A 20,192-nucleotide genomic window follows, 5' to 3' on the forward strand; every position below is an offset into this window, starting at 1 on the left:
AAAGTTAAAAAAAATCTATTTTTAGCATATTGGTCACAGTCAAGGTCACAAGGTCATTGACCATGGTGTCATTTGAAAGCACTTAATCGGTGGAGTATGCATCCTTAATATGAAGTCCCTGTCCCCTATGGTTCAAAAGTTATGGCAAAAAGTGTAAAAACCTATTTTTAGCATATAGGTCACAGTCAAGGTCACAAGATCATTGACCTTGTCGTCGTTTGAAAAGACTTTATTAGTGGAGTATGCATATCAAAAACGAAGTCCCTATCTCCTATGGTTAAAAAGTTATGACAGACAGTGGAAAAAGCTATTTTTAGCATATAGGTCACAGACAAGGTCACAAGGTCATTGACCTTGGTGTCATTTGAAAGGACTTTATTAGTGGAGTAGGCATACCAAATATGAAGTCTCTATCTCTTTTTGTTCAAAAGTTATGACAAACAGTGGAAAAAGCTATTTTTAGCATATAGGTCACAGTCAAGGTCACAAGGTCATTGACCTTGATGTCATTTGAAAGGACTTTATTAGAGGAGTATGCATACCAAATATGAAGTCTCTATCTCTTACGGTTTAAAAGTTTTGGCGAAGGTTAAAGTTGACAACAGACAGACAGACAAACAGACAAACAGATAAACAGACAAACAGACAAACAGACAGGACAAAAACAATATGCGCCCCGAAAAAATTCGGGCGCATAAAAATATCCATCATAGTCAATGTAGCAGAAAACCTCAACTTAACAGACACCCCTTAAAGTACAAGTCATGCAGAGATTTTAAACCACAAATGTTTTGAAATATTGCCTTTTTTTTTTTTAAATTCCTTCTCTCTTCTTTATGAATATTTGTCTTTTTTATTGCTGATATACATGTATAGTAGGAATCCATACTATTGTATCGGAGATATTTCCAAGAACCCAAAATTTTCTGAAAAAGGAAAGGAACACACATGGAAAGAAAATTACCGTAGATACTGTATTGCCATATCATGTCATGCACATATCAATTTTTTAAATTATTTTTTTTAGATTATCTATTGAATAATTTAAGTCACAACTTACCATGGGGTGCTTAACGAAAGTCAAATGATCTGTTCTGAAGTGAGGGTGCCACCTGTACCCTTGGTCCCCCTTTAACAGACAGGTCCTCACCTGACAGAATGAATATTTTTCTCTTTTTTTTCTGTATTTTAACATTTCCAAGAACCCAAAATTTTCTGACAAAGGAAAGGAACGCACATTATGGCACATAAGAAAAATATATATTGCCACGTATCTTTTAGTTTATTACTTTTTCTATAGATTATCTTTTGAATAATCTAAGTCACAGCTTACCATGAAGTACCTAACCAAAGTCGAATTTTCTGATCTGAATTGAGGGTGCCAGCTGTTGCCCTTGGTCCCCCTTTAACAGACAGGTCCTCACCAGCCAGAATGAACATTTCTTTTTCTTTTTTTCTGTATTTTGAGTTTATCAATCACTGTATTTAAGGCCCTGCTGTCTTGCACGAACTGCTGGATGAGATTAACAAAAAAGTGAGAGCACTGGAAAACAAGTACCAAGAGAAAATAAAGGCGGCAGGCATCGTAAGTAAAGTTATTTCTCAGGAAATATTTTGAATACATTTTCCTTTATATCGGATTATTTTCATGCAATGAAATACGAAGATAACAAACAGTGATCAAGCTCAAACGTCCATTGAAACAATACAAAATAAGAGCAGCGCACACATCAGAGGTGGGATCAGGTGCCATGGTGGAGTAAGCATCCCCTGTCTACCTCCAGAGTGTTATTTAGCTTTAGAAAGAGAGGAATATGCAATCACCTTAATTGAACATCAGGGGTTTGGTTATTTAATGATCATTTGCAGAGAGAAACACTTAAAAAAGGACGAAACTGCTATTTTGTAGAACTTTCCATAATATGTCTTTATTGCATGGAGAAATAAACTTTAGAAATCCTTCAAATTAAAGATTAGCCAATTAAAAAATTACCGATTAGCCAATTAAAAGCACCTGGAAAGTTATTTTTGTGCAATGGAGGAAGAGTGCTGTAGTAATTTATGATAGATTCATCCCTTATTTTTGCATATACAAGGGTCATTTTGTTTTGAATCCCACAGAAATTGGGAAAATTTGTGACCAAACAGGGGGGACCAGGAGAAGCGATTGTAGCCGTGGCGGACAAGGAGAAGGCCAATATGATAGTGACTGGTTGTCGAGGGATGGGCAAAATAAGGCGGACATTTCTGGGCAGTGTCAGTGATTACGTCATTCATCATGCCCATTGTCCTGTCCTTGTGTGCCGGAAGTGAACAGCAATGAAGATTAGATCTTAACCAACAATCGTATTACCTTATCTCGTCAATATTTGGTTCTCTTATTATAATATTTACTCTTTTTGTCTTTTAAACTGTTTATTGTAGATTACAAATATTTACTCGGTTGAAATTCATGTATTATATAGTGAAATTCATATATTTATTTACTATTGTTATAAATATAAATACAAGTATGTTAGTTAAAATTAATTATCAGCAAAAAATACAGATAACTTATTAATACTACAGAAATGTGTATTATCAGAAAACATACCTCGGTGTCATGTTGACAGTACAGCATGGAGACTTAACTATGTTCATAAAAGACAATTATCATATATGTTTTCATTTTCCTGTGTTATGAAAAAAGATGTAATAAAGTCTTGAAACGTTTTATTTTCATTCTGTTAAATACTTTTATAAGAAGAATAATCCAACGAATTTTTAAAGATTTTTTTTTTGACATAAAAAATAAGTTCAATAAACACCTGTACTTCTCTCAGTTATTTGTTTATACATACTAGTATTGCTGATTGCTGTATTTTTTAAAATGTTATTATTTTATCGAAAAATTATTTGTAAAACCACTGGACTGTGCTTTTGCATGAGATATGAAGTAAACGAAATTTAAACGAAAAATTAAAATTTTAATGCCACATATTTACAGAATTAAAAGTGTATGATTTATAAAATGTCTGTTATAAACGCTTAAAACGAAGCTGATGCTTTTAATTTGTTGAATTTATGCATGTTTAAATTTTGTACTGCATGATTATTATTATTATTTTTGGGGCTTTTGGTGGCTTTTTAAGTTAAACAATCACATATGTTGTAACGCTTGGGTCTTTTTAAAGCACTTCTTGTGTGTTGTCAAAATGCACAGTATATGACAAGAACAAAAGTATTTAAAAAGTATAAAAGTAAGAAATATGACATATAAATGTAAAATTATTTATGAAGAATTGTTCAAGAGAAAGATAAACTGGAATAAATGAATTGAATTTCTGAGTTCTTTGTCTGTTAGCTGTAATTGTTTTTAAGACCCTCACCGTGAACTGTTGGAGGAGGTGAGACATAAAGTGGAGGCTCTGGAAGCCAAATATAACAAGAAAATAGAGAAAATGGGCATCGTAAGTACACAGTTTTATGTTCCAAGTTAAATTATTGTATAGCATGTATAAAGTTTGATATGCAGACCTCCCCTTGTCAAAAGTTGGAATTCATTGGTTGCTAGCGATGATGAAAAACCTTTGAGGGATTTCAGTTACAGTGAAATTAACCCTATTTCTTGTCGTTTAACTTTCTTTTTTTGCCTCAATTCTTATTCTTTCATCAAAGTTCTAAAAATCTTACCTCCTGGAAGATAAAAATTATTGTATCAAAAATAAAAACATACCTCAATGAGAATTGAACTTGGGTCAAGAGAAAAGCAGACATACTGTTCATTAGTAAGACTTGAATCTTTAAGTTTTTAGGAAAGTTTTGACTTTATTCCCTTCCTCCTTGCAGACTTCTTTAAATTCTGCAAAAAAGTCAAGTCAAATAGGTAGAGTATTTGAATTAGAAAGAAAAAAGCTTAGGGAATAAATAGAAGGATGAACCTTGACATTTTAACCTTAAAAGGGGCCTTTCTTCAGATAGGACGGTTTCGTCCATTTTTGCATTGCAAAAGCACAAATACCTAAAGCTATCTGGACATAATTTCATACAATATATGAATTTTTGACCTTTCGACATCAAAATCAAAAAGGGTCTTCTAAAAGTTATGATTTCATTAAAATGCCACAGAAAATTTGAATTTGAATTTCCAGACAATATGTCTGGAAATTCAAATTTTATTTTTAAGTATACGTGCGTACGCTTTTATAGAAAGCTTTTTTTCATTAAAAAAATCTTTTTTTTAAATGATTATACATGTACGTCTTAGGAAAGGAAACTTAATTCATATAAGGAACAGTATTTAAGTATAATAAATACATGTTAACTGTTGAGTTCTCCAATTCTCCCTCTCAGAAATCGGCAAAATTCCTAAAAAGACACGGGGATCCAGGGGAGGCCATTGTCCATGTGGCGGAGAAGGAACATGCTAATTTGATAGTGACCGGATGTCGTGGTATGGGCTTGCTCAGGCGCACTTTCATGGGAAGTGTGAGTGACTACGTCATGCATCATGCAAGTTGCCCTGTCCTGGTGTGCCGGAAGTGAATTCAAAATTGTACATTCCATGTCCACAACGAATGGCAATTTTTAATGCTCATATTGAAAATAAGCACAACACTATTAATCTGCCTCAACAGCAAACTGCTATTGATTGTGTGTATATTTCATTTCTTCATGTGAATTTATTCATTTTACATTTTTGGTGTTGTCATTTATGAATATCTGCAAACAATGAAAGTAAAAACGTTGGAATAGACAAATATAATTATAAATGTTGTGAACAATCAAAATTTTATCTTATGATTACAAACCTAGTTGGAGATCTACATCTTGAAAATATTCCATTGGATAAGAATTTTCAGTATCCTCAAAGAGGACAACAATACATGAAGGAAAAATCTTGAAAAAATATGTATGTCTTTTTTAAAACTGTTTAAATTCTTTTATTTGTAAAAAATTAAATAAATATTTGATAAAAGAAAGTGACTAGGTTTTCATTGCACAATATTTTTGCGCATTTTCGATAATGACAGTGTATTTAATGTTTTTACACTTAACGGAAATCTAACAACAAAACTTTATGATAAACTTGCTGACTTCAAATTTGCTATCGCCAATTTCCTTTATTTAAAAAAAGGTGTCCTGTTATCACCCTGCTTATGAAATCAATGTCTCCCACTTGACTCGATACACAAGAGGATTCTGTACATACGAACAATTACCGTTGTGAGATAAGCTAGCTGATGAAACAAGGATAATTTATCAACAGTCTCGCAAATTTGGCAATATCTATAGTTGGTACAACACAAGTTTAATCTTTCATTAATCCCAATGCTCACAGACGTTTTTTATCCATGGAAATTTTTAGGCCATATAAATTTTCACATTGAATTTCATAGGGAGTTTTTCCCTAATCATGACAAAGAAAACACGGCGGGATTGACCGAACGACAAGGGATGCTTATTCCTCCATGGCACCTGATTTCACCTTAAAGTTTGATGTTTTATTTTTTGCTCATAATTTTTTTCAATGGACCTGAGCTTGATTTCTATTCCTTATATTTCTTCTTTTTTCTTTATATTCCAATATATATTTTGACGTATGTTTCATACCAATTCAAACTATTGATTTAATACTAATTTTTGCTGCGGATTACTCCGTAACTTACCTGATAAATACACAGGGCTTATGGTAGCTGTGACCGGTGTCGCATAATATTTGGTCCGCCTCGTTTAAAGGTCCGGCCGGACCAAATACGATAACATATTTGGTCCGCCTGGCTCTATAAGAAAAGGTCCGCCCACGGTCTATTATACAAATTGTATACCTGTGTTTTGTCGTTTATATACACTAATGTCAACATTACCATTAAAAAAATATTAAGAATACAAATGTACATACATTTACCTTCACCTCCTGTTTACTGGCAGATTAATCAGTATGCAATGAACAGATGAATGTTCGTAAGTCCAACACGGATCATTTAGTTACACTCTCTTTCCAATAAACATGATAAACGTCCGACTTCCACTCGCAAAAAAAATCACATCTTTCAAAATATATTTCTTTATAGTATAAATAAAAAAATCTGTCATTTTTACGTTTAATATTGTTGTCATAACTGGAGGCCTGTGACAGGGGCTTATGTCACGGTGTACTACCCTACACCCGTTATTGTAAAAACAACATGCCTGCAGATTGGGCAGTTGGGGGTTAGCCAATAATTGTCTCGTTTGAGAAAACCTAAAGTACCATATCCCCTGTGTTTTTATAAGCTAACACTGTTTCTTACCTTTTCAAAAGCTAATTATTATTTCTACTAGATCTCTGCATTTCATTTCCTGAATTTTGCATTTGCATTTTCCGACAATTTTTGTTATTATTTCGGAATTCGACATTTTTATTTTCATTTCCGACATTATATATTTATTTCTGTTTTCTTTCCAAATTTTCGGATTTTTAAAAAAAAATACTTTGTTTATGGCAATTTAAGGTTATTAGGTTAACATACATAACAAAGATGGAAATTGTAAATATGTATTATATAATATTATTTATTTAAAATCACAATTCTTTTTAAAATCTAATCATTACATACATTCTGTATACAATATTATGTCTAGTTATAAGTAAAGGAAAAAGTTAAGTGAAAGTTCACAACATTTTACCTACATCTGCTCCAGGGTAAAATTAATTAAGTTTCTTTGACATATGAGGAAAGCCTTTTCTTTGAATATCTAAAATATTGTACTTTAAAAATTTTTATAACGGAAGTATGATATTTCTTTTTTATTGCCAAAAAAATGTTGACATGAATTTGACAAATGTCGGAGATGAACACCTTTAAAATGTAAAACTGTCGGAAATGAAAAGTTCAATTTTTTTTTTTTGGGGGGGGGGGGATTCCGGAAATGAAATGCGGCCTACTAAACATTACTCCGGGAAAGGGTAAATGTGCATTAATTGGCGAAATCAAAGCAAAGTCGATAAATTGCTAGTTTATAAATGCATTTATTAATCATATTTAATATACAGGTCGGTCATATAAAATCTCTGTTCACGGCATTAATAATATATTTATACCTATGTCTCTCGGTTTAAAAAAATCCGATCATTTTATACGCCCCTCCTTAATGTTTTTTTTTTTTTGGGGGGGGGGGGGTATGGGGCGTAGTAAAATCTCGCTGCTACGTGTCAAAAAAGTTTAAAGTATTAATGAATACCAGTATCCAGTATTGTACATATATATCCCACATTTTTTTCCAGAAAAAAAGAGCTTGCGTTTAAAGCCACCCCCAATTTCAGAAGCCTGGTATACTAGAATTTCCCGTTAGCTTCTAACAAACAACCCCGACTTGATTTTCCACCAGAGAAATACTACTTCAGTACAGATTTTTTAGCCAATACTTATTAAAGAGAAACTTGATATGCATACAATTTTTTTTTACATGTAAATCACTAGTAAATAGAAAGTGTCTTTTAAAATCATGACGCATCAAAAACTTCGTTGTAGCTACTTGGTTTACGTTAGATTTTTCTATGACTGTAAGAGGCTATTTTGATTTCTTTGTATGTGTGTTTGTAATTAGTTTATTCTGTTGCGTTCAGACAGAAAATTTAATTCAAGAATGAATGCAGATATACAATACAGAAGACATATCCCCTGCAAAATGTACATGTACATACACTGGATCGTTAATTAAAATCATTGCATTTTTTACTTCTTGTCAGTTTAAATGAACAAAAAAAAATTCAAAACAAACTACTAGTATATATCACGAACCAGAAAAAAGTTAAAGGAACTCACAGCATCATGGAACAATGATTTACAGGTATATTTAATAATAGGCGCGATTTAAGGAATTTACTCTCTCAATGTACATAGGCGTCGGAACCAGGGGGGGGGGGCACTTTGTTTGCAAAGATAGTCATATTAATGTATATGTAGTATAATAAAAATTATAATATAATTAACCCACCTCTGGTGTACCTATGGTTTTTGGTTTTATTACTCTGTTCATGAGATAGACCTTTGTCAACATTAATTTTTTTGTTTGATTTCCTCGGTAAATGTAGGATTAAGTTCATAAAGAGTGATTGTTGTGAATGTTTAATGTTGATAATTTGGGCAATGGTGTCACTATGTGTAAATACACAAATTAATGCAGGGATATAAAATATTATCGCAAGCATAATGTTGTTGAAATATATACATTGTATTTATATTTCAACAATATCATGGTTGTAAGAGTATTTTATTGTTATAGTAGCTGCTAAATTAGGATGGTTTTTTACCAAAGACTTTTTAAATCGTTAATAAATATTATTGAGAATATTTCTGAAAAATAAATCGGAGGGCATATTCAAATATGAATCATAATAATTATAAAATCATTATTAAAGAGTTACATATAAAAAAAAGTGTCAACGTTCACTGTAAATGCTGTAAATAATAAAATTAATCATTACGTCAGCTTTTAAAATTTCCCGCTGTACCTTGTTTTAAATTAACTTCATGGACGAGAACACAAACATGAGAAGAGGTAGGACAAGTGCACACAGCGTCACATCTGACTTGACTGACAATATTTTACCTAAACCAACATGTCAGGAACAGGACGAAGAGTAGCCATAGGAATCGACGAAAGTGCTTTTGCTGAAGAAGCATTTGACTGTAAGTACTGATGCTTGTCTACACTAAACATTCTTCATTTGAAAATCTTTGATTTCATATGCCTTTTCCAACGTGTAGACTTGAAGCTTTAGTGTTGATATTCCATTTTGGCTTTTAAAAGATCATTAAACTTCAAAACAAGTAAATACACTCGCAGTAAACTGTATATTTTACCTGAAAATAGATGCCATCGATATATTGCATATTTAATAAAAATGAATTTGTTAAATATTAATAATATATTAAATGTTTATTCGCTATTGACGGCTACCGGTTAAGACTGCCTTGACATTCTCTGACTCCTCATATTTACATTATAAGGGTTGAATGCATTCTTTCTGTTGACACACATTTGCACGGTTTGGTAAAGACGTTTTATGGTTGTAAAAAGTATTGTTATTAGATTTTTCTGGAAGTCAACCGATAACAGACTCTATAGCGATATGTGTACATATCGGTGTTAATTTGCTCTACCTATTTTGTTGTATATAACAAATAACCATTAAATATCTAGTAAAGGCATTACAATGGGGGAGGAATTTTCTTTCTGACTTCTTTTTTTTAAATCTTTGTCCCTGATAAATGTTAGTACTATTTGATTCTTTTGAAATTGTTCAAAGTGCCTTGCTTTCTGCGAGTTTAAATATCATAAGAGATTATTTGTAAACATAACACTTCAAAAAATGCCCTCATATATGTGTACATATGTAATAATGCTAAACACACTACATTCACCTTTATTTTTTCATGAAATTTACATTTTTTTAGGTAAATTTGTTCTACGTCAAAGTTTAATTATTTTTCTCTCACTTACCTCAAAGCAATTGGTCTTTTCAGCAATAGATCGGTTTTAGATCTGTGATTAGGTGATGTATCTTTCTTTTTGATGAGTTGTCAGCGGTTTTGTGACTACCAAGGTTACCGTTGTTAAGGTTTAGGTTCCTACAGAGAATACTACACTTAAGTATCAATTCTCGATATTGGCATTGATAAATACCTTGTACAATTTTAAAAGTTTGGCAATCTAATAGATATACATATATATTTTACTCTTTAAAGTTAGTACATTTTAAAATTCTAGTAAACTGTGTTATAAATAGAAAAAATAATTTTCTTTTCCTTCAGTGTATGAAATCTCATTTTATAGTCTATGCTGACCATGTGAAAAAAGAAGATGACTATGTCTTCCTCATACACACCCAGAGAGATATAACGTGATGGACGCCAGTAAGTTTATATAAATCTACCTGAGAGGACTTAGACCTTTAGTAAGCTCATTTGTTAGGAACCAGGGCTTCCCTGGTGATCCTTTTAGCAATACATCTTGATCAAGTTCATGGCATTAAGGCTGTAAGGATGCGTAGGTATGTAGAGTGAAAGAGAGTAGAAAAAAAATCTAGTGTTATTTTAACATGAGGATAACACCTTATGATGTTACTTGAATTTCAGCTTCAGGTACATTTAGAGAGTAGCCTAAAAAGTAACTGAGCTGTTTTATCCATATGCAGTATGTATTATTCCTAATATTTATAAAAATCTGTTTTAAAAAATATCCATCATATTAAATTCAAAATGTATATTATATTATTTTTATTCATTCTGCATAATTTTTTATTTCTAACCGTAGAACAGGTGACCATTTTCTTTGATTAGAAACACGATAAGAAATCCAACTTTTTCAGCCACAAAAATATACTAGTATTGACATTAAACATGCCGATCATTCTGATCGACAATCCAGTGTTATGGGTCAGAATTACCCGAAATGCCAGCAAAGATCAATAACACAATTTAAACTTAACAATAATTTATTTACAGTAATATATAATAAATATATCAAACATAAAGTACAAACTTAGCAAGAATCTAAAAATACATACATCAGAGTGTCCGTTGCTGCACACAATGTCCCAGTGAAAATATATCCCATTTATATCTCAATAGTACTTATACGACAAAGTATATCTATGCATCGAATTGACAGGGTATTTATACAGTAATATAAATCTAGAATATTCTAGAAATTGTTAAAACATGATATTACTGGAACAATCTGGACATACACAAAATTTAAGAATGTTCTAGATAAAATGACCAAACATGTTGACCACTCTGGAATGTTCAAGAAACTCAATGTTACTAATTATATACATAATGAAACAATACACATCTCACAACACCTCCTCCCTTAAAAAGTTTGAATGTCAATGAAAAACTTAAATTGTAAAACATGTACATTAATACAAAATCTAATATGTTTACGATACTCTTGACAAGGCGTCTGCAATAACATTGTCTTTGCCTTTGATATGTTTAATTGTTATGTTGTATTCTTGTAACAACAAACTCCATCTAGTCAGTCTTTGATTCTTGTTTGACAATTTATGCAAAAATGTCAGGGGGTTGTGATCAGTATACACAAGAATTGGATGCAAAGTAACATTCAAATAAACATCAAAATGCTGTAAAGCTAACAACAAAGCAAGGCATTCTTTTTCAATAGTAGAATAATTTCGTTGACATTTTGTAAGTTTCTTTGAAAAATAAGAAACAACTCTATCTACCTTATCACTATGTTCTTGAAACAAAGCTGCCCCGATTCCAACATCACTAGCGTCAACAGTAAGCTTAAATTGCTTAGAAAAATCTGGAGTTGACAGAACTGGGTTGCTCATCAGGATAGATTTGATTTTATAAAAGGATTTTTCACAGTCCTTTGTCCATTCAAAGTTAACCCTCTTTTGTAAAAGATTTGTAAGTGGACTAACTACTGAGGAAAAATTTGGACAAAATTTTCTGTAAAACCCAGTCATGCCCAAAAACCTCATTAATTCTTTCTTGTTTGTAGGAATCGGGAACTTTACAATAGCTTCCACTTTAGCCATTATGGGTGTAACATAACCTTGACCTACTTTATGACCTAAATACTCTACATAAGCATGACAAAATTCACTCTTTTCAAGGTTCACAGTTAAATTTGCTTTAGCTAAAATGTCAAATAAAGCACGCATGATTCGGAGATGTTCATCCCATGTGTTGCTGTATATGACGACATCATCAATGTAGGCCTCGCATCCCTCAAGATCATGGAGAAGGGAGTGAATCATCCTTTGGAATGTAGCCGGTGCGTTTTTCATGCCAAAAGGCATTACTTTATACTGGTAAAGTCCATCTGGTGTAGCAAAAGCAGATATTTCTTTTGCTCTTTCTGTTAACGGTACTTGCCAGTAGCCTTTCAACAGGTCAAATTTACTGACAAATTTCGCATTTCCAATGTTGTCAATACAGTCATCGATTCTAGGTATTGGATATGAATCAGTTTTGGTAACAGAATTCACCTTTCTAAAGTCTGTACATAATCGGTAAGAACCGTCTTGTTTTGGTACAAGAATACATGGTGAGCTCCAATCACTTTTACTAGGTTCAACAATGTCATTGTCCAACATGTACTGCACTTCCCTTCTTAGGTACTGCAATTTTATTGGATTCAGACGGTACGGATGTTGTTTGATAGGCAGAACGTCACTCACTATGACATCATGACAAGCTGCATTAGTTTTCTTTGGAACATCGGAAAAGATTTGATGATACTCACTAGTCAAGTTTTTAACTTGTTCTTTTTGGTGAATGTTCAAATGTCCAAGTTTGGCATCAAAATCAGCCAAAATTTCTGAGTTTTTCAAGTGGACACTCTGATTACAATCTTTCTCATTCATCTCTACACTCGTATCACTCTCAATACAATTTTGAACAGTCTTAGCGTTGGCTAAAGTGGAAACTGGTTTTACAGAATTTCGGTCACACCTTTCAAAATACTCTTTTAACATGTTAATGTGACAAACCCGTTTCTCTTTACGTCGACCTGGTGTCTTAACTACATAGTTTACATCACTGATCTTGCTTTCAATTTCATAAGGGCCATAAAATCTGGCCTGTAAAGGATGACCAGGAATAGGTAAAAATACAAGAACCTTATCACCTGGCTTAAACACCCTATTTCTGGCATCTTTGTCATACCACATTTTCATTTTCATCTGAGAATTCTTCAAATTTTCTTGTGCTAATTTACAAGCATTGTAAAGTTTTTCTTTGAAATCAGACACATAATCTAAAAGATTAAGATCACTAGTCTCAGTCAGCCACTTTTCCTTCAACAATTTTAAAGGACCTCTAACTGTATGTCCGAACACCAATTCAAAAGGACTGAACCCAAGAGACTCCTGGACTGCTTCTCGTGCAGCAAATAGCACAAGATGAACCCCTTCGTCCCAGTCTTTTTCATATTGGTAACAATAGGTCTTCAGCATTGTTTTTAGGGTTTGATGAAAACGTTCTAGCGCCCCCTGGGACTCAGGATGATAAGCAGTTGATCTATATTGCCTTATACCCAACTCATGCATGACTTGCTGGAACAACCCTGACATAAAATTTGACCCTTGATCCGACTGAATTGCCGTAGGTGCTCCTAAAAAACTGAAAAACTTGGTTAGGGCCTTAACTATGCTCTTTGCCTTTATATTCCTTAGAGGTATGGCTTCAGGAAATCGAGTGGATGTACACATAATGGTAAGTAAATACTGGTTCCCATATCTAGTCCTAGGCAAAGGTCCTACACAATCCACCAACACTCGACTAAAGGGTTCTTCAAAAGCTGGAATGGGTTGGAGAGGAGCAGATGGTATCTTCTGATTTGGTTTACCTACCATCTGACAGACATGGCATGACTTGCAAAACTTCGAAACATCCTTTCTTAGCTTAGGCCAATAAAAATGACTCAAAATCCTATTATAAGTCTTATTGATACCTAAATGACCAGCCATAGGTGTATCGTGAGCTAAACTCATGACATCTCGACGATAAGCAGCTGGGACCACTATCTGGTGAACAACACGCCACACTTCATCTGGAGAAGCGTCAGGTGGTCGCCATTTTCGCATAAGGATGCCATCTTTCATATAGAAGCATTCTCCAACTTTAGTAGCCTCTTCTGGTGGAAGTGCCCTCTTACTAAGTTGAATGATATCTGGGTCTTTATGTTGTCCAGAGAGTAAACTTTCTCGGCTGAGGATGTCCTTGCCTTGGCTAACTAGTGGATGCAACTCATCATCCTCACCACCAAATTTTGGTAACAGTTCTTTCTTCTCTTGCTTCTTGATATTGTGTGGTTCCATGTTTGTTTGAGTGCCATTAAGGTCAGATAAGAAAGTGTCATTCAAATCAATATCAACAGAGGAATTCGTCTCGTCAAAGGCTTGAGTATGGTCTGCCTCCATTTCTCGTCTTCTGGCCATCGCTCTAGTAACAGCACAGGCTGGAAAAATGTCATCATCTTCATCATTATACATGACATCTGGAGTGATCTTCTCACAAACTATAGGATCTGGTACAACTTTTCCACCAGCCAGATCGTTGCCTAACAACAAAGAAATGCCTGGAACGGGAAGAGTAGGTCGAACACCTACGATAACAGGTCCAGTAACTAAATCTGACTTCAAACTAATTCTATGCAGGGGAACATCAATGACGCCTAGCTCCACACCCTGTAATAAAACTGACCCACCAGTAGAAGTCTGCTCAGACAAAGGAAGCACGCCCTCTAACAATAACGTCTGTGCAGCACCAGTATCTCTCAAAATCTGGACAGGTTTTATTTCGCTAGAGTCACCGAGTGAAACAAATCCCTGATACATAAAGGGCTTATAATCCTCCATAGAATCAATAGAACTGGACTGTGAACCCTGGACATCAGGAGTGTCAGAACAAATCGAAACTAAGGCTTCTCTATCACCTCTAACTGCCGCACAAGCATGTGGTTGAGTTTTATCAAAATCATTTTTTCTCTTAAGTTTAAAGCATTCACTGATCAGATGACCTTTTTTCTTACAATAACTACAAGTAGGAAGCGACCCTAATCCAGATGATCCTTCAACACGTCCTGAACCGGACTTAAAACCACCTTGGGATGGAGACTGGGAACTTGTGAAAGACTGAGACCCTGAACCACTCTTTTTATATGTGTCTGAATTGGTAGAATTACTGCTAGTCTGAGATCTTGAAACAAAATTCTTTTTATGAGACAGAGCATAAGTATCAGATATGACTGCTGCCTCTTCAAGAGTTTTCACATTCTTATCTTCTTAATGTGTTTTCAAATCTTGAGGAACACATTCCTTAAAATTTCTTCTACCAGGATGACTTGGCGCAGATTAGCAAAAGTTTTATCAAGTTTCTTAGATCTAAACCAGTGATCGAATAAATCTTCTTTCTCTCGTGAAAATTCAACAAATGTTTGATTATCAAACTTTCTATACTTTCTGAACTTTTGTCTATACGCTTCAGGTACTAATTCATATGCTTTTAATATTGCTGCTTTGACCTTCTCATAGTCTGAACTTTCAGCTACCCCTAGTGCAGAGTATACTTCAGCTGCTTTGCCAACCAGTACACTTTGTAACATTGTTGACCAAACGGGTTGTGGCCATTTAAGATTCTCTGCGACTTTTTCGAATTGGGGAAAATATTTGTCTACAGATTTTTCTTGAAATTTCGGAACTAACCTAATATTTTTTGCTGCGTCAAATTCAGTTTTGACAACTGATGGTTCAGGTTGGTTCTGTAATTTTAATTTCTCTAATTCAAAACTCATTTCACGCTCTCTTTCTCGCTCTTGTCTTTCTAATTTGTCTAATTCAAATTTTCGTTCACTCTCTCGTTCTTCTCTTTCTCTTTCTAATTTTTCTCTTTCAAATCGCATTTTCTCTAACTCTAATTGAAACTGATATTCTGCCATTTTATAAGAGCCTAACTCTGATTTAACTGTATATTCTGGAAGATCGTATTTTTCAAAGATGTTTTCTTCTACTAGTTTGTTTGCAACCTTAATTCTAATGTCTTGCTTTTTCTGAGAGGATTTAACATCTAACCCAAAGTGCAAACCTAATGCGATCAAGTCATCCTTTTTTAACGTATCAAAAACCTGAACACTTGGTGAACTAAGAAAGTCTGTGACCGAAAACACCATGTTGATTTCTGCTGGCTTATAATTAAATTTAAGGTTCAATTAACAAAAATTCTGACAATAAACTGCAAAAGTGCAAGAAATTCTTTATCCCGGACGAGCCCCCAATTCTGTTATGGGTCAGAATTACCCGAAATGCCAGCAAAGATCAATAACACAATTTAAACTTAACAATAATTTATTTACAGTAATATATAATAAATATATCAAACATAAAGTACAAACTTAGCAAGAATCTAAAAATACATACATCAGAGTGTCCGTTGCTGCACACAATGTCCCAGTGAAAATATATCCCATTTATATCTCAATAGTACTTATACGACAAAGTATATCTATGCATCGAATTGACAGGGTATTTATACAGTAATATAAATCTAGAATATTCTAGAAATTGTTAAAACATGATATTACTGGAACAATCTGGACATACACAAAATTTAAGAATGTTCTAGATAAAATGACCAAACATGTTGACCACTCTGGAATGTTCAAGAAACTCAATGTTACTAATTATATACATAATGAAACAATACACATCTCACAACACCAGTTTTTCCTGATAGAAACATGAGAAAGACAAGTTAAGGGTATCGTCATCATAGAGGGGAGCTTCCTAGAGACCTTTATAACTTCCGTGAATATTCTTTACAATAATTCATCTGAGAACAAATCAATATCTAATGACGAAACAATCACTAACATAAAATGATGATAAAAAACAAATAATTATTCCACTAGTTTTTGCCGACATCAGACTCCTGATTGGCCTTTGTGTATATTACAGATCGTGGCACGCCTGTTAAACGTAAGTTGTATAAAACGTCATTGTTTTGTGTGGAGATTTTTCAGCATTACAGAAAGCATGCACTTCTCTTGCCAGTTTCGGGTCGTTTTGTCATTAAATGCCACAGCTTCCCTAAAGAGTAACATTTTTGTCTATGTTATATAAATGTATAATTAATAACAAAACGAGTTTTGTATTTAATGTAGAATTTTTCACCACACTAAGCGATGTGCTGAATCATAAATCTGTCTACTTCGGGTTGTAAAAAAACTCTGTTTTGAGATGGCACATCATTATTTCATACAAAAAAGACATATGATAAGTTACATTCAAAAGGTTAAAAGAAGAGATAATAACTAGTCCTATAAAAATATATGTTACTTTATATACATACTATGTAAATAAAAGTTACTTATTATTTCATATGTAAATGAAAGTTACTTATTATTTTTGTATAACAATGTATACAATAAGTTAGTATATGTATATGAAGGTAACTTATTATTTGTGTTTATAAGATCTAGATATAAATAAATAGACAGACGCATATAGTACATGACTCTTAACAATAATGCAACTGATTAGCCATAAATTTGTTATTAACAAATAACAAATAATAGTACACTGATTTGAAAGAAGCATCAAATGATATAATAATTGCATCAAAGTATCAATTTTAAAGAAATAAAAATTTAATAAATACCATTACACACACTCTTCATATTTTAATGTGAATAGAAACGTGTAAATTAAACATTATTGACTTTCCATTTTATGTAACTTGCAGTTGAAATTAAGATATGACTATATTAATTACTTACACTCATTTAATAGAAAAAAAAATTAATAAGCATTTCACATAGCCCAAAACGTGTAAAATGAAGCAATTTATCCCTGAAATAACAATTGGTGTTTCTTCTTTTTCCTCAGGTGCTTCGGTGCTGCAAGAAATTCTGGATGAAATTAAAGTAAAAGTAAAAAAGTTAGAGGAAAAATACAAGAAAAAGATGGCAGAAAAAGGAATTGTAAGTCAGGGATGCCTAATTTTAATTTTAAAACTATTTTACTACTGCATTTTTACAAAGATTTCTGTTAAAAGATTATCTTAACAACAATCATAAAACTTTTTAAAAGATTTTATATTTATTGTTTCTATAAATTGACACAGAAATCTGGGAAATTCATCACGAGACATGGCGACCCCGGAGAAGCAATAGTCCATGTAGCAGAGAGGGAGAATTGTTCTCTTATCATCACCGGAAGTAGAGGAATGGGCGTCATCAGGCGGACTATTCTGGGAAGCGTCAGTGATTACGTCGTTCATCACTCCCCCTGTCCTGTACTTATTTGTAAGGCTGCAGCAAAGGAACATAAATGATTGGACCAATAAGTATCCCTGCCAGGGGCGAATCTTTATACTAAGTAGTATCATGTTATACATTAGTACTGATGCCGAGAGAGAAATAGACATTTTTTATATCATTTGCAGCGGGATAAGTATTTCCTGCCGATACTGCATGTATGATGATAATGTTAATATAAATCAATAATAACCTGATGTGATTTGGCAATATTTTGAATTGTTCAAAATTGCTTATCATTTATATTAAACAGAAGAAACAATATCCTTGTCATCTTTTAACAAGTATAGGGTCAATGGTCTCGTTTGAAATCAACGTTTAGCAAATTTTATGGTCGATACAATGAACTTGATGGCAAATACAATCTTATATTACGTTAAATGCTGGCTGACGTTTACCATACTAATTGTTTGACAATTTTTTACACACTGAATTATCTAGAAAATTTTCTTTCATGACAAGGAGCACTTTGCCTTAACCGCGGTCGACAGGGCTTGTTTACGCTTACCTTGTAACCTGATCTAACCTCTGATTTGTGGTCCGTGTTTGCTCTGCTCTAGATTTGCATTGCTTTAATGTAATTCTTAGCGCTTTGATTGCTGTTCTTTTTCAATATTTAATTTAAACGCCATTTAGAGTTGCCCTTCTTTTCTCAGATGCAATATCTTAAGGTTTTAAAGTCATTAAATGAAAGGTAATTTATCACAGATAAACAATAACAAAGGAAAACTGTCGCCCTCATGGCGCAGTGGTTAGAGCATCTACAGAGTCGCGAAGTAAGAAATTGTTCCCTATGTTGCATGTTCGAATCCTACTGTGGGACGTGGAGACCGATCCTATACGTAAATCAAGGTCCCTTGTCGCAGTAGGTTCTGACACGAAAAAGATCCCTCACTGCCCAATGGCCCTCGAAGCCGAGTATTTGTCAAAATTTTAGCCCTTTAGCCGTAAATGATGGCGTCCCCATATGAATGAAAAATTCTCTAGAGGGAGGTTAAAACAACGACAAACAAATAAAACAAAGGAAAAATTAAAATCAGATCGTGTTATCAAATACATAAAATCAATCAGAAGAATTCAGCAACAATGGTTCCCGAACTAAGTCACACTGGGTTCCCATCATTATTCAATAATGCTTCCTTATGGAAAAAGGAATAAGAAGATGTATTTCTGTTTTTATATATAATTCAATGAACCATTAATGCTTTGATGAGGATATTGGACTAGATATGAACTTTCTTTATTGAGTGCTTGCTACCTGTCCACGTTTTATGGCAGACGTTCGATCCCTATGTTCATTTAAGTTATAACGTCCAATGTAAAATTGGTTGTTTATGCATATGAAAGAGATGTTCTCAAAGAAGTCGCCAGAATAAGAATAAGGAACAAGGATGTTGCTACTTTTATACTTGTATCTTCACAATCTTCTCCAAACTGGTAAGTTTTTATTGACATAATATTCATACTTTCATAAAACTCTGCTCGCTAGTTTGAGTTAATTTGTGCGAGTTGATTTGTAAGTTTGAGTGTTTTGAATCATTTTTCGGCAAATAGAAACTTGCTAGTATACATCAACTTAAAGCTGCCTTATTGCTCTAGATATCATCAGTGCAAAAGAAATAGAAGTGGTGGGACACATCAGGATAGATTCCATGTCCGAGCTGCCTACACTGTACAACAGCAGTTTGAAATACTTGAACTCTAGAAAAATTGAGAAGAATACTGTAATGTGTTATAATCTCCATGTCAACATATCATTTCAAGATGACGAGGACGTTCGGGCTATAACACTTAGAATTTCAGCAGGAGGTCACAAGGTGAAAGGTTTTCTGGACAATAAAGGATTTAATTGATTTGATTCACAATAAATAATGGATGTTGAGCATCATGTTATTTCTATTTTTAAGGCTTAAATGAAATTAATTTTGTTCTCTTTTTTAAGCTGGAAAACGACTCACAGATTTATATTACCTCACTCAATCACACAAAGGTAATGGAAAAAGTCGGATAAAATAAGATTATCTTGAATGTTTTGAACTTTGTGAAACCAAAACATCCAGTATAGCACATTGATATAATTGAAAAGGATGAATAAAAGGCACAATGTAAGTAGATTTATTGAAAAAAGACCTAGAATAGTTAAGAAATAATTATCATACTTAAACCAGTTTATTGCTTGCAAAAGAGTATTTTCTTCTTGTAATGGTTTTAGCTTTTGGTTTTCTTTGGTTGTTTCTTTCTTATCTTCTTTGCATTTCTTTTTTAAGCACCAACTAAACTCCGACGAAATAAGCGATTCAGAAATAATCGTAAACATTCAAAGAAATGAGAGCGATTTTCTTACAGTAGAAGGAAACTACAGCATCAAAGCA

General features: G+C 33.3%; 2 protein-coding genes, 1 long non-coding RNA gene and 1 pseudogene across 3 annotated transcripts; all 4 read left to right on the plus strand.

The window, feature by feature from the left end:
• Nucleotides 1-1,489: 1,489 nt before the first annotated feature.
• Nucleotides 1,490-3,327, plus strand: LOC134259823 (universal stress protein in QAH/OAS sulfhydrylase 3'region-like; the record flags this gene model as incomplete). The annotated part of the gene is made up of 2 exons (XM_062742424.1): nucleotides 1,490-1,585; nucleotides 2,122-3,327. Coding segments are annotated over 2 exons (288 nt in total), but the record flags the coding sequence as incomplete, so codon positions are not given.
• Nucleotides 3,328-3,359: 32 nt separating this feature from the next.
• LOC134259822 (universal stress protein in QAH/OAS sulfhydrylase 3'region-like) lies at nucleotides 3,360-5,031 on the plus strand (the record flags this gene model as incomplete). Its single annotated transcript, XM_062742423.1, has 2 exons — nucleotides 3,360-3,449; nucleotides 4,333-5,031. Coding segments are annotated over 2 exons (282 nt in total), but the record flags the coding sequence as incomplete, so codon positions are not given.
• A 3,492-nt stretch (nucleotides 5,032-8,523) lies between these two features.
• Nucleotides 8,524-18,076, plus strand: LOC134259810 (universal stress protein YxiE-like; annotated as a pseudogene).
• A 1,500-nt stretch (nucleotides 18,077-19,576) lies between these two features.
• Nucleotides 19,577-20,116, plus strand: LOC134259811 (uncharacterized). Its single transcript, XR_009990418.1, has 3 exons — nucleotides 19,577-19,637; nucleotides 19,763-19,810; nucleotides 20,088-20,116. It is a non-coding gene; the product is annotated as an uncharacterized LOC134259811 (long non-coding RNA).
• The last annotated feature ends 76 nt before the right edge of the window (nucleotides 20,117-20,192 follow it).

Source organism: Saccostrea cucullata, unplaced genomic scaffold, assembly GCF_032062105.1.
Source record: "Saccostrea cucullata isolate Sc308-1 unplaced genomic scaffold, CSIRO_AGI_Scuc_v1 ctg1850, whole genome shotgun sequence".
NCBI lineage: Eukaryota > Metazoa > Mollusca > Bivalvia > Ostreida > Ostreidae > Saccostrea > Saccostrea cuccullata.